Raw genomic sequence first — 14,458 nt, 5'->3', positions numbered from 1 at the left:
GGATTATACTGCTTTTAGGCATGAGCTCAATGTTAATGTATCTACAATATGTATTAACAGTACAATATGTATTAATATCTACAATAATGAATCTACAATATGTATCCCCAATATGTACTAATAAATAAGCTCGCTTTAAATTGAAATACACATACAACAAGACTATATTCTGATGGTTTGATGAAACTATTATGACCAAAAGATCACAGGAACTATATCTGTATTCCCCCTAGCAGCAATGGTTCAGTGTTCACTAATTCAGTGTATGTAGTGATTTTATAGAATGTAACTACTGTAAATAATGAGATTGACGGCTGTGTGTGTATGTGTCTGTATATTATATATATACACGTATATGTATATGTGTCTCTGTATATATAAATATGCATATACATGTGTGTATAAATATGATATTTATGTGTATAATTAAATCTTCATCCAGTAGTAACTATAAAAAATGAATACACACATATGCTCTCATTTAAAGAGACAAAGAAAGAAAAAAGAGGATATAGGAGGGAGAGTGGAAAGAATGGGTGAGAAAGGAGAGAGATGGGAGAATAAGTTCATGCCTTAGATGTTCCTGCATTGCCACCATGCTCCCTACACTGGGCACTTCCTCCTAGGTGGCATCTGACATGTACAAAAATGATAACAATAGCATCCATAAATCAGTATGAGTGTGAATGATAATAAATGGAATTATGACAGTGACACATTTATTCAACACTCATACTGTGACAGGCTTTGTGGAAGTACAATTTTGTAGATTATTTCCTCGATTCCTAATGGTGTTGGAGAGATTCTGCCATTTTATCCTTATTACAGATAACAAAAAGGAGTTTGGATAACTTAAGGCCCCAAGCGGTCCACAGATAGCTATGGTCAAAAGGAATTTAAATTGCACTCTGACTCCAGTGGCAACTCAACTATTTCCTACCCTAACTGACCACCATCCGTCTCCCTAATTCTAAATTGTTGGAATTTAGCCACCACGTAAGGTGGTCACAAGGAAACACTGGATACAGAGCAGAGCTATGAATCTGATCTAAAGCTTGTCTGAATTATTTTAAGGTCTTGTCACCTTTCAAATAAGATTTTCTTTTTTCTTTTCTTTTCTCTTCTTTTCCCTTTCCTTTCCTTTCCTTTCCTTTCATGAAGTCAGGGTTACTCATACAGGAGAATGATTTCCGTTACTGGTCCTCTCAGATGTCTAAGGGCAAAGAATAAGTCAAAACCCAGACTCCCATGAAAATGACAAAATTGATTGGGAAGCTTTTTGTTATATCACAGACCCTAGGTTTTGAAGTCAGATATATCTGAGTTCTAATGCAAGTCCAGCCTTTCTTCAGCATTACACAATTGTGGCCAGCTCAGACCAGTTTTCTTGTCTGTAGGGAATTACAATTAATAGAAGCAGTTTTAATAGAGTTTCCTATCGCCTTCGTTCATCCTCAGATTGAACTAAATATTCCAAATTGCCAAAATCTTTAAAAGTTTTATAATCACAACAGTGTTTTTTTGGAATATGATAGAAAACAGAAACAACAACAACAACAACAACAACAACAACAACAAAGGCTAAGATTTAAAAAAAATCTCATCAAAAGAGATTGAAGCTTTCAATTTGAGGTGCATAACTGAAGAATGCTAGAAAATATTTGTTCCTCCAAGAAGTTATAGGCAGCTTTGATAAGCCAAATTAAAACAAAAAAAAAATTGCAGCAGCTCAGCAAAACTCCTCCTGTCCCCTTCCCACGTCTTTCACTACAAAATCTGTTACTTAAGAAGCTTGTGAAAATCACTCTGAAAAGCCCAGGGCACATTTGTTTCTCTAAACTAACAATAGAAAAATTTAATGGCTCACAATGAAAAGGTTTTATAGAAATTTTAGATATTTTACTTTTCAGGAAAGAGCAGACGAGAGGGCCTGATATACCCCCAAATAACCTTTGATTTATTATGTTTTCTAATGACTTTGTGAGCTCACCTATATACCCTTCCTATAGCTAATGCATCTTAGGAGACCACCCTCCCTGTTCGCATAATGCTGGTAGAGCCCAGGGCCACTTACCCACTGTTGATGTCATCAGCTCTGAGACTTTTCCCAAGGATATCACCATCACTCATGTATCCACCAACGTCAACTTCAGAAGACATGTCCAGGTCACTGCTTGCTTTCTCACTCATGTCCATCTGTGATAGGTTTCCCAGTCGAGACACAGCTGCTCGACGGAGAGGTGTTGTGTACATAAATCTCGAGGGGTCTGTGTGGATAAGTCGGCTGGTACCACTGCGAGGGTAGCCAGCCCCCAGGGAAGGGGCATCTCCAGCCTGAAGTCGAGGACACGCCTGACCCAACCTCCAGGTCATGGGAGTGGGGCGGCTTGTCAAGTTGGGTATGGTCCTTCCGTTCACTTCTGTTGTCACAGTGCTGTCAAATGTTGTCTCCAGGGTGCTGTCAACAAAGCGAAGAAGTCACTATACTCTGATTCACTTGGGGTCATAGACCGAGAATGCACTACATGAGGACTGGAAAGGCTAGAGTTTCTTAGAAGCATGCCATTTTCACGCAAGCCAAATGATGCACTCATCGTGAGACGTTATCTCGGCATTCTTATGAGATGCAAGACACCTCTGCAGAGGTCAAAATGTGGGAGGGGCATTCTGAAGTTTGTTTGTTTTACTTTCGTGCGTTCAAAAGAAAGGCCATCATCACAGTTTAGATAAAGCAAATTTTTGTTTCACATTTTCAACAAACCCTGAACCGAACCCCTTATAGCTTCTCAGAACGATTCTGGAAGTTGACCAAAATTATTCTTGAAAGTCTCTCTTCCCTCCCCTCCCCCCTGCCAGATGCATTTCAACTGCAACGTCCATCGCCGTTCGTGGCACAGGCATGCGAATCTACTTAGTAGTGATGGTGGCAATTTCAGTAGCTAATTCAGTTTGAATGGGACACTCTATTAAAGACGAGATGGATAGGAGAAAAAAAGTCCCTGGGTTTGTGCTAAGAAGTCACCAGTTGAATGTCATGTAAAATTTAAGTGAGAAAACAGTTAAGGAAAATTAAATTCTTTATCATTATAAGAAGTTAGTGCTCAATTGTCATTTGTCTTTATTGGCCCAAAGAAATGTAGAACTGAGAAAAAACAAAAAACAAAAATTAAAAATAAACCTGTGGCTTATCTGGGTCCCACGAAGACTGGACATAGTCTCCTCTAAATTTTGCCTCAAGTCTGCTATGTTTTTAACTGTTCTCATTCTTCTTGTTTCAGGATCTTCACCTAAAAAAGTAACATAATAATAAACTTGTTAGTCAAGTCATTTCCTGGTCTCAGAATAACTGTATACATAGATAAGTAATACAAATTCCTCTCCTTAAAAATAAAATAAAGATAGGACATTCCAAATGCCTATTATCTGAAAATTATCATTCTCCTTTCTACAAATAAAATGTGAATAGAAACAAATATGACATTACAAGTAATACATTGATGATAAGAATTGATGATAATCCAATAATACTTTATAGATTTGTGACCTTAATCATTGCAAAGTGACAGTGATTAATTCAGCAATACACTGTAGAGTACTGCATGTTACCAAGCTTAATTTAAAAAAAACTGAAATTATTGGGATTCTAATTATCTCCATAATTACTTATTTCTAGGTATATTCAGAATAGTAAGATAAACTTACCTGGTAGCAATTATACATTTGGACTCTGGGGAGTAAGATAGAGGCCTTTTCTTTTAGAAGCAATACATTTGTAAGTCTTTTATTTTATTAGACTCATGGATCAAAATTCACAACATCGGATAGCTTTATTCTCAATTCCTTCCCCACTTTCCACAGGGACTCACAGCATCCACATGTGACATTACAGTTCCAGTAAAGTCCTTGGCATCTCAAGTCAGCATGTGTTTAATAGGCACGAGACAAGCAGCTCTGCCAGTGTGACAAATGCTGGCCTTACACAACCACTACCCATCATTTGGAGGTAGAGGTGCCAGAAAACCAGTTTGATTATGCGACGTAACACCTTCCAGGCCAGTGGCCATTTGAAACTTGTCTATCTGGATAATGAGAAGAACATGGGGAGATGGCAGAGGAAGTACAGTTTCTCTTCTGTTCAATTTGGGCTCAAAAGGATGTTCCATGATGGGAAATTTTAACAAGAAGGAAAGATGCAGGAGGACAGGAAGGGAGAGAGGGACACTGATAGAGTAAAGGGAGGGGAGGTATGAGAAGGAGAGGGGGAGAAAAGGAAGGCAAAGGAAGGGGATGGTGGGAAGGAGAAGGGAATGGAAGCAAAGGAAAAAGTGGAGGGAAAGTGAAGGTAGAAAATAGCATATATTAAACTCCAGTATGAAGACTGCCACTATAGACAAGTCAAGATACATATCTACAATCTGTTTCAAGAATAGGAGTAGATATTTGACGTGTTCATTTTCTTCCTCAGAATTTATGCCAGATTAAAAAAAAAAGACACATACGCAACAAATACACCCATTTAACATTTACAGTATAATCATAGAGTTGGTAGGGATTCCAGAGAATGCTTCTTCTTACCTCAGCCAGTGAGGAAACTCACCTATGCCTCACATGATCTATGCCTTACACAGGTGACAGCCATGTGCCTCTGCCTGAAACCTCTAAGACTGGAAAGCCTTCCTCTTCAGGAAGAGATGGCTCCTTCTATCAGAAACTTCTAATTGTGAAAACATTTCTGAGGATGAATAATTTGCCTCCCTTTCATTTCCATCCAGAGGTCCTAGTGGCTCTGAAACTGACAGAACAACTTTATACTACCTTCACCATGGGCAGTTAAATACCAGAAGACACGACTGCTGATTCCTCTATTTTCTTCTTCACCCAAACATTCCTACATTGTTCATTATTCCTCCTCCTGGATGGTTGCCAAAACAACCATCATTTTGCTTCCAGTCCGTAAATTTCTACTTTTTAATTTATAAATTATTTGAATGATTAAAATGTTTAAAAGTAGCATTATTATTTCAAACTTGAAAGTATAAAAATGGTCCTTAAATATATTTTCAAGAGCTAGAAAAATATATTTCGTACCCTCATGCACATGGCATCAACTTTTCCTACACTAACTCAAGTTAACACAATCCTTAACCTTATAAACTAACATCACTTTATGACTCAGAACTGTTAATAACCCTTAAGATTCTAATCATGATACTTTTGGAACTTATTCCCATCCTTCTCATAAATATAACATCATATTTTAGAAATGGCTAGAAAGCCTACCTTTTACTTCAAAATAATCTGGTAAAACTCTGAAGACAAAGAAGGATTTTTTAAGGAAAATCTTAAAGGGAAGAATATAATTACAGCCAAAGGAAAGTCAGAGGTCAAGAAGAGATTTTACTCAAAGTGGGCAAAAGAAATAGTGAAGAATGGGACAAAATCAGACAGGCACTAAAGCCAATATCAGAATATAAGATCTCATACAGTAATATACCTAAGTTTCTAAGTGATGGTAAGAAATGACAAGTCTTCTTTTTTTAAGTTTATTTATTTTTTTTTGAGAGAAAGAGAGCATGCACAAGTGGGGGAGGGGAAGAAAGAGAGAGGGAGAGAGAGAGAGAGAGAGAGAGAGAGAGAGAGAGAGAGAGAGAATCCCAAGCGGGCTCTGCACTCATGACATGGAGTTCGAACTCCCGCATCGCAACATCATGACTTGAGCCCAAGTCAGAAGTTTAACCGAGTGAGCCACTCAGGCCCCCCAAGAAATGACAAGTCTTAAAGGAGGGAGTTGTTGAGCTAACCTTTACTGGAAGGAGGAAGGGACGTAGTCATTGACCTTACACGAGGTGGTAGAATATACCTTTACATGTCCCCTGGCCCTGGTCCCCTTCCCTCTGTGAGAACTTCTACACTGGAATCAGGCTGCCTGTCAGCCACTTGTCAACTCACATAATAATACTGATATCTTAATTTCTTTCAATATCTTTTATTTTTTTAATTTTTTTAACGTTTATTTATTTTTGAAACAGAGACAGAGCATGAATGGGGGAGGGTCAGAGAGAAGGAGACACAGAATCTGAAACAGGCTCCAGGCTCCGAGCTGTCAGCACAGAGCCTGATGCGGGGCTCGAACTCACGGACCGCGAGATCATGACCTGACCCGAAGTCGACTGCTTAATCAACTTAGCCACCCAGGCGCCCCTCAATATCTTTTTAATATAAATAATAGAAACACTGTGTTTTCAGACATTCCATTTCACTAAATGTTTTTTCACATCTTCTTCAGCTCCTTTTATATGTTTTATTTATATACTTTTTAATTTTTTTAAGTTGATTTTGAGAGAGACAGAGACAGTGCAAGTCAGGGAGGGGTAGAGAGACAGGGAGACAGAGAATCCCAAGCAGGCTCCACTCTGTCAGCTTAGAGCCCAATGTGGGGCTCGAACCCACAAAACCATGAGATCATGACCTGAGCCAAAACCAAGAGTCAGACACTTAACTGAATGGGCCACCCAGGCACCCCAGCTCCTTTAATTAATTAATTTATTTATTTATTTTTTACTTTTTAAAAAAGTTTATTTATTTTGGGGGGAAGGGGCAGAGAGAGAGGAAGAGAGACCCAGCAAGCTCTGCGCTGTAAGCACAGAGCCCAATGTGGGGCTCGAGCCTATGAACGAAGAGGTCACGACCGGAGCCAAAACCAAGAGTCGGACACTTAACCAACTGAGCCACCCAGGCACCCCTCAGCTCATTTTAAATGTCCTTCTTCCAATCCAACAGGCATCTTAGATCCTAAATTTTTCCAATTGAGTCCATTTTTGTTTATATAGCTTCTCTCATATTACAAAACCACACCTTCTTCCCTCCTTTGGTTTTATTCATTCATGATTTTGCTCATAGGGTACTGCACTGTTCATGACAATCAGACAAATGGATCTTTTCTCCCGGTCCTTATTGAGCAAAACATAATTTCTGCCTCATTCATGTTAAGAAAGATAACAACCAAATCAACATTTATCACAGTAAATGTTCTCAATGACCCATAAAAGGCAAAATACAATTAAATACACCTACAATCCCCTTCAGGATTGCACAAATCTTAAAACATCCTATAAATGTGTATCCAAATGATGTCTAGAGGATTGGGGGAGAGAAAGGAAGTTCAACTGAAAAGGCCAAATGTAAAAGCACAAATAAAGTGAATTATTCAGTAACAACAAAAGTTAGTAGAAAAAACACACGATAAATTAATTTAGTCTCAAAAGCGTTATATCCCCTCTCACTTTCATAATCTCTGTTCCACTAAGGCTCAGTTTAGCCCTACTCTTAGCCCCACTTACAAAGGACACTTTATAAGCAATGAGAAAGCAGTTTACAACAATGTTAAAAACTCGAAGATAATCACAGAATATACCATTTGGGAAAATGTGCGTAAGGCCTTACTATCCTGTCTGACACTCAAGAGGCTTCATTCAGGAAAAATAGTGGCTTCTGCATTTTTGCTTAATATGTGGTCCTGCTCTTACATTTTAGGCTTTAATTATATACATTGTAATTAAGACTGTCAGCACTGTCATCTTTTAATAGGAAATCAAATTATATATGAATGAACCTGGTTTACAAAGAATTATATCCTCTACATCAACCACTTTGCAAATGTTATTTAGAGTACAGCTGCCTGATGTATTTTGAGAACCCTAATTTTGTAGATGACCCCAACAATGAGTTGGATGGAAATTTTTCAACTCATCTCAAGCCAGATATTTTGGGCAGAAAATAGCAAAAGCATGGCTAGTTATCTTTTAAAATTCCCCTATAAAGTTATAGCACAGACCTTAGTCTAATCTATTAGGATACACAAGTTTAAAGAGTGGAACTCAAGGAACTCTGTCTAAAAATTCACTTGGAAGAGGCCATTTTGAGTCAGAAGCAGAACCCAGTCAAGCACGTGGTAGAAATCTTGAAATTCCCATGTGCTCTGGGCTTGGATATATTTACCAACTTAACATGCATCATTATTTAGGAAACTGCATTGGAGTGCTTCATTATCCTGACATGATTATTCATGTCACAACTATTTGAATAAACTCTTCCTTACTTTCTCACTTGCATTTTCGAAAACTGGCATAAGTTGGGGCGGGGGGAAGCCTTAAAAAGAATAACCCCATAAATATAATAAGCAGATGTTTGGTTTAAAAACCTTGGAACATACAGACTTCTATTGAGAGATTGCCCTCTGACAGTAATGCTCCAAGTTATTTATGCACAAAAAGGCGAATGTCATATATACACCCACGCACAGCATGCTATAATTTACCAGAGCGACCAACAAATCCTGCCAGGGGACTGCTCTCTGTTCATATCTTTGAAAATACTTATGTAAGAGGTACTTAGAACAAGACAAATGCTACTATTTTAAAGACAAAAGATGAATATTATTTGATTCCACAGTTTCAGAAGATCAAAAAAAAAATTAAAAAGATCCTTAAGGAATAATACTCCCTCTCTTGCCTTTGTACTGCATAGAGGTCTTTTATGAGAAACAGTTCATCACAGAAATCACACAATGGTGAAGAAGTAAATCTTCTATGTCTAAGCACCTGGTGTATTCAGATTCAGATTCAGGAATCACTATTCCCACAACTGTGGAAACATTACTCTTTTAAAGCCAACTGACATGAAAAATTGAGCAATATTTGCCTCTGCTGTCTCTCTAAGGCTTTCTTCTTCTAAAGCTGGTTCACCAAGATTCCGGAGAGCCTCATAAAACATCTTGTAATAGGAGGGTCTACATACAGAATAAAAACACATCTACATTTAGCATCAGTTGTATGAATCAGAAACAAAGAGATCACTGGTCAGGTTTAATTCTTTTAAATGTGAGGAGTCCTATAGGGAGGTGTTTTTTGTTTTTGTTTTGTTTTGTTTTTGTAAACATACATGGTAACCAAATATGACGTAGTCAGTGGTTTAAAACTTATGGATTTTTGAAGAAGGAACTGTGTGATATAAATGTCCTTTGGTAGAGCGCTCAATTTAGACATGACAACTAAAATGTATGCAGTCTGGCTATTTAGGCAGGCAGCAAAGTGGAAAGCGAAACAACACTGAAGAATTACTTCAGACATCTCCATATCTAGTTAACTAAAGATTATGTCAGAGGTTATCACTGAGACCTATGTCATCAAAAAGCCCACTTTGTGGGAACAAACAGTTCATGGTCATCTACATAGCAGTTTCAATAGTTACAATGTACACGCTCAGGAGAATTTTTTTGCCAATCACCACCCCCTCCCCCCAAAAAGTGGTGTGTGAGCAAAACTGTCAAAAGATACCTCTGCATTTCTGGAAGTGTTCCTAGAATACATGGTACTTACCACTGAGGCACAAACAAGGACCGTCTATGTGGATGCCACTGAGGCAGTAGAAGAAAACCAACTTTACAACAAATTTACCCAAGAGGCCCTTCATTGTTCATTCCATATTTGTGGCGAGGTCACCTTGAGGGAAGTTAAAAAACTAGGCCCCGTTAATTACTAAGTAAAAAAACATGTTGGAATTTTAAGACGTTTCCACTCCTTTATAGATATCTAGAATATCCTGGACATCAGGCCAAGAATGCCCAGGGCAGATTGCTAATTATTTTCCTCCAATAGACTTTACACCAGGTTCTCACAGCTTAGCTTTACAAAGCCAATAATCACAACAAGTAATTAAAAAAAATTTTTTTTGAGTAACGACAGTTTAAAAATCCAGTCAGAAGAATGGAAGCTATTTGGCTAATGCAAATGTGCAGCTTCTTCAAATCCCCTCCTCATTTTAGGAACACACCTGACTTACCTAACAAGTCAGTGTAAAGTGCCTGTTCCAGGTCACCCAGCATCGTAAGGATCACGTCTTCATCCAGATGAGCTGTGCCTTCCCGCAGGCAGCTTTCTCCTTCTTCTTCAGCCCAGCTTCTGCTGATGCTGCTTTGCCTGGAGGACACATTCTCATCTTCGGACCTGCTGTCTTCATCACTCTCCCCTTCCAAGCCTTTTCTGGAAGACCAGTCCTCCAAGCCCTCACTGCCCGACTGGCCAGCAGGCAGGAGGTTCCAGGCGCCGGGGCCGCTGGCGTGGTACAGGGACTGCACAGAGCGGGAGAGAAATCTGGACAGCGAGCGCCTCTCTGCATAGTCGGATTCTCTCTGGCTGGCCTTTGCAGCGTTTCCAAACCAGTTGGAAATGCGCACAGTGGGTCTCCTGTCCCCCTCGCTGGTGAGGGCAAGATTGGTCAGAGACTTCTGTTTCTGAAGGCAGGCTCCCTTTCTCCTTACTTCTTTGCTCCGAAACACAGAGAGTTCAGCCGGCCGCTGCATGGCTCTTCTAGGGGCTTCTTCTTTTCAACTGGACTTCACATTGTCTTTTTACACGGAGATGGCAACCGGCGCTTTTTGGTTTTAATTAACACATGCACTTTAGTAAAAGCCCCAGCAGGCTCCAACATTCACATAAGATTCTAGAGCGACAGTACAATCAGTCAGTTGCCCACGATTTAGCTTGCCACATTCTCCCCCTAATCAGCAGTACTTACAAACATTTTGCTGGAGCGTATCTGAAGCAGGAAAGAGTTCACCAAAGACACGGCTCCAGCTGAAAGTAGCACAGGAAGCCAACTACATTTTCCAGTCTTCATCCAATCACATATCTCAGCAGGACGATGGGTCCACATTTCCCTCTACCACCTCTATGTTCTCAAACGCGAGGTAGTGAAGCACCAGCGATCTCACTCACGTTTTTTTTTTTTTTTTCCCTACCTCTCACCAGCCCTTCACTGATCTAGGTCTGCAGCCCTTGACTCTAGATGAGCTGACACAGCGCAGCATGTACAGCCTCCACAGCAGAGCCCCCTAAGAGCAGAAATTAAGCACTGAAGCCCAGTGCTGCACGAGCGTCTGGTGTTTTAGTATTCCACCTGCATTCTCAGATCTATGGCCCTTCCTTGCTGCTGCAGTGGATGCTGCTGGCTGCCATGGCAGCAAACATCCTGCTAAATTAAAACAGAAGCACTGAAGCGGCTGTCCAGCCCAGAATGCCACAGGTTTCAAAGCCAAGCCTGAATGAGATGCTACACTATTCACCCTATGCACATTTAAATCACTCCTGGCCACCCAGCCCCAGACACGGACACACACACACACACTCGCACACACACATTCTCCGACTCTGGAGAATGACAGACTAATTCTCTATAGCTGCAGGCAGCTGAAGCAGGCAGATCTGCCTTCTGAATGTTGGGATTTGTGCTGTAAAAGCACAAATCAAATTCAAGAGTGTAAAGGACCTAAAAAAACGTAGCATGACACTCTCCACTGGCTGGCAGATAATGCTTTAAAGGGAAAGACTTCACCTCATCTCTCAAGGGCTTATTATTCTGAAACTATTTTGTAAAATCCTACCACGACAATAAAAATCAAGATTTCTTTACAGAAAAAATAGCCAAGAAAATAACACAAGAGGGTCCCCCCCCACACACACACAGTATTTTCACTCAAAGCACAAAATTAAAAGTTGTTGGCCAAGTAAGTAGAATATAATGATGTGACAAAAAATATACAATGCGTATTATGGTTTTTGATACTGAGCATTTTTTCTGGTCTATTCTATTAACCTACTGTAGCATCATCAGCTCTTTATTTTTTGATATTTTAATAAAAACAGAAAACCTACAAGATAAATTTATTGTATTTATCTCACACTGCTTATGTATATATACTACACCAGCATCCTGAAATCTGATTTTAGGAAAACTTTAAGTTCATTTATTTATTTTGAGAGAGAAAGAGAGAGAGAGAGAGAGAGAGAGAGAGAGAGAGAGAGAGAGACTGAGCACAAGCAAGTAGGGTAGAGGCAGAGACAGAGGGAGAGAGAGAGACTCCCAAGCAGGCTCTACACTGTCAGCACAGAGCCCGATGTAGGACTCGAACTCACCTTCTGTGAGCTCATGACCTGAGCTGAAACCTAGAGTCAAACCCTTAACCACGTGAGTCACCCAGGTGCCCCAGGAAAACTTTTAAAACACTTATTAGGTGTAGTAGGGACCATGTGTACCATTTAGAGCTAAGGAGAAAAGTACTATCAATTTTCTTTTGAGGTTTTCTGCCCATAAACATTCCATATTAAAAGGAGTAAAATGGAGAAATGCGGAGAAATAATTGTGCCATTCCAACTGTTACATAAGTCCCTGTCATTTTCTGAACTAATATCATCTAATTACTTCTGAGTCTACTTCATACCGCCTACCTCAACTATGGGAAACACCCCAATTTCTTAACTATGGAAATTAGCATTATAATGCACACTACCTATACCTTTACATATGATAATAATCTACTTTACGAAGTTAATTAATTCTTCTACCCAGGCTCAAGACAGATCATACATAAATCTTCCGTTTTACACACATATATAAAAGGGAATTTAAATGAAAATCACAATTATTTCCAAAATATTTTTTTGCAATGAAGCAAACACATAAACTTGTGATTGTGAATACTGATTCTCAATACATCAGTCTTTAAAAATAAATGGTTTGGAACACATGGGTGGCTCAGTAGGTTAAGCCGCCGACTTCAGCTCAGGTCATGATCTCATGGCTTGAAGGCTCATGAGTTCGAGCCCCGCATCAGGGTCTGTGCTGACCGCTCAGAGCCTGGAGCCTGCTTCCGATTCTGTGTCTCCCTCTCTCTGTCCCTCCCCTGTTTGCACTCTGCCTCTCTCTCTTTCTCTCTCTCTCTCTCTCTCTCTCTCTCTCTCAAAAATAAATAAACATTAAAAATTTTTAAAAATAAATGTTTTTATAAAATGTGCTTAAATGAGGGTACAAATGTCAAATCACAGAAGCTGATGATTATCCTTATAAAAACAATCATTTTACAGAGTTTTTTAAAAGATCAAAATGCTGCTCCCCTTTTGATTCCTAAGCAAAACATTTCTTTTTATTTGCAATTACTGTGACCTAGTGAATCACCAGGTTATAAGACTACAGTAAATATACTGATGTTACAATACTTCACTTCATTTGACGTGTATTACACTAAAGCACCCATGTAGTATAAGACTTATGAAAGCCTTCTAGATTCACACACACACAAAAAGGGAATTCTTATGCTTTAGACATCAAAATAATGGAAAGCAATAATTATGTCCTCTTTATACAAAGGAGTTTGTGTACCAGTCAGTTTAGACTAGCTCAAACTTTCATGTTCAGAACTCTTGGAGGGCTCATTAAATTATTGCTTGCAGGGCCCCAGCCCCATCCTTACTCATTCAGCAGGTCTGAAAGGGGCTTGAAACTCTACATTTCTTACATATTTCCAGGTGATGCAGGTACTGTTGGCTCTGGGACTCCACTTTGTTAACTCCTAGGCTGATACTAGTGGTTTTCAACTGGTTCCCCCCTAGGGGACATTCAGCAACATCAGGAGACATTTTCTGTTGTCACAACTGGGGAGTGTGGTACTTCTGATACCTAGTAGGTAGAGGCCAATGATGTTTTTATACCCCCTACAATGACAGGACGCCCCCTCCCCCCACAATAGAGAATTATGCAGATTACAATGTCACAAGTGCCAAGGTGGAGAAATTCTGGCTTAGACTAAGTTATGTTAAATTTACAAGTGCTCTCGAAATTCCAGTGGCTTACAAACCCAAAGATGCATTTTTGCTCACATTAATGTTCACTTTGTTGGCTGCAGCTCTGATTCAGGGACCCTATATACTAAGACCCATGCTAAAAGCACAATACCAGTCTTCAGACATGTTGATCTTATGACAGAGGAAAAAGACATGAGAGATCTTAGCACTGGCTCTTAAAGCTTCTACTCAGGAACGGCCCATGTCATTTTTCCACTCTCATTTCATTGGTCAAATCAAATCACACGGGCCCTCCCGATTCAGTGGGTCAGGAAGTAAAATCCTCCAGTAGGGGTGAACCCAGGAAGGGGCTGGTAAGGAGGAGCTAGTTATTTTGAAGAAATAACCCTAACAGAAAACCTCAAAAGGGTACTTTTTTTGTTTGTTTGTCTAAAAACATTGTTGTCAACTCACAGCTACAGAAGTTTTTCCCCTGGAACGACATCAGTTTATCAGTTTACCCTGAACAACAATGGGGATCCCACTCATTGCTTCTCTAGAGGTAGCTATACCTGCTTGTTTCGGATGTGCATTCATATATGGGTATAATTATACTTATTTGTATTCACCCTTATAAATGTATGTTACACGAGGTGGAAGAAGCTTCAGTGCATAGGAGATGAATATCCACAATCAGTACTAAAACTCTCTGATTTTGCCAAGACTTAACATAAAGCATAGCTACTGTAATGTTCTAAAAAGGAATGTTTCTCAGCGTTTTAGTAAACATAATTGTAAAGTGACTATTTAAGTAAAAGACCTTAAGTGATTTAAATTACCTG

General features: G+C 39.4%; 1 protein-coding gene across 7 annotated transcripts in view; it reads right to left on the bottom strand.

Moving 5' to 3' along the window:
• NAV3 (neuron navigator 3) overlaps positions 1-14,458 on the bottom strand; it is a 592,036-nt gene that overhangs the window by 157,219 nt on the left and 420,359 nt on the right. For 6 of the 7 annotated variants that reach the window (XM_043561562.1, XM_043561563.1, XM_043561564.1 and 3 more), the window contains exons 10-11: positions 3,179-3,287; positions 2,075-2,458 (exon numbers count right to left, since the gene is read on the bottom strand). In XM_043561562.1, the coding sequence (XP_043417497.1) occupies positions 2,075-2,458; positions 3,179-3,287 (493 nt within the window). Of the gene's footprint in view, positions 1-2,074; positions 2,459-3,178; positions 3,288-9,840; positions 11,256-14,458 lie in introns of those variants that run through there. The other variant, XM_043561568.1, reaches the window with a different exon arrangement.

This window comes from Prionailurus bengalensis, chromosome B4 (genome assembly GCF_016509475.1).
Source record: "Prionailurus bengalensis isolate Pbe53 chromosome B4, Fcat_Pben_1.1_paternal_pri, whole genome shotgun sequence".
Classification (NCBI taxonomy): domain Eukaryota; kingdom Metazoa; phylum Chordata; class Mammalia; order Carnivora; family Felidae; genus Prionailurus; species Prionailurus bengalensis.
This window is presented reverse-complemented; position numbering and strand designations above follow the sequence as displayed.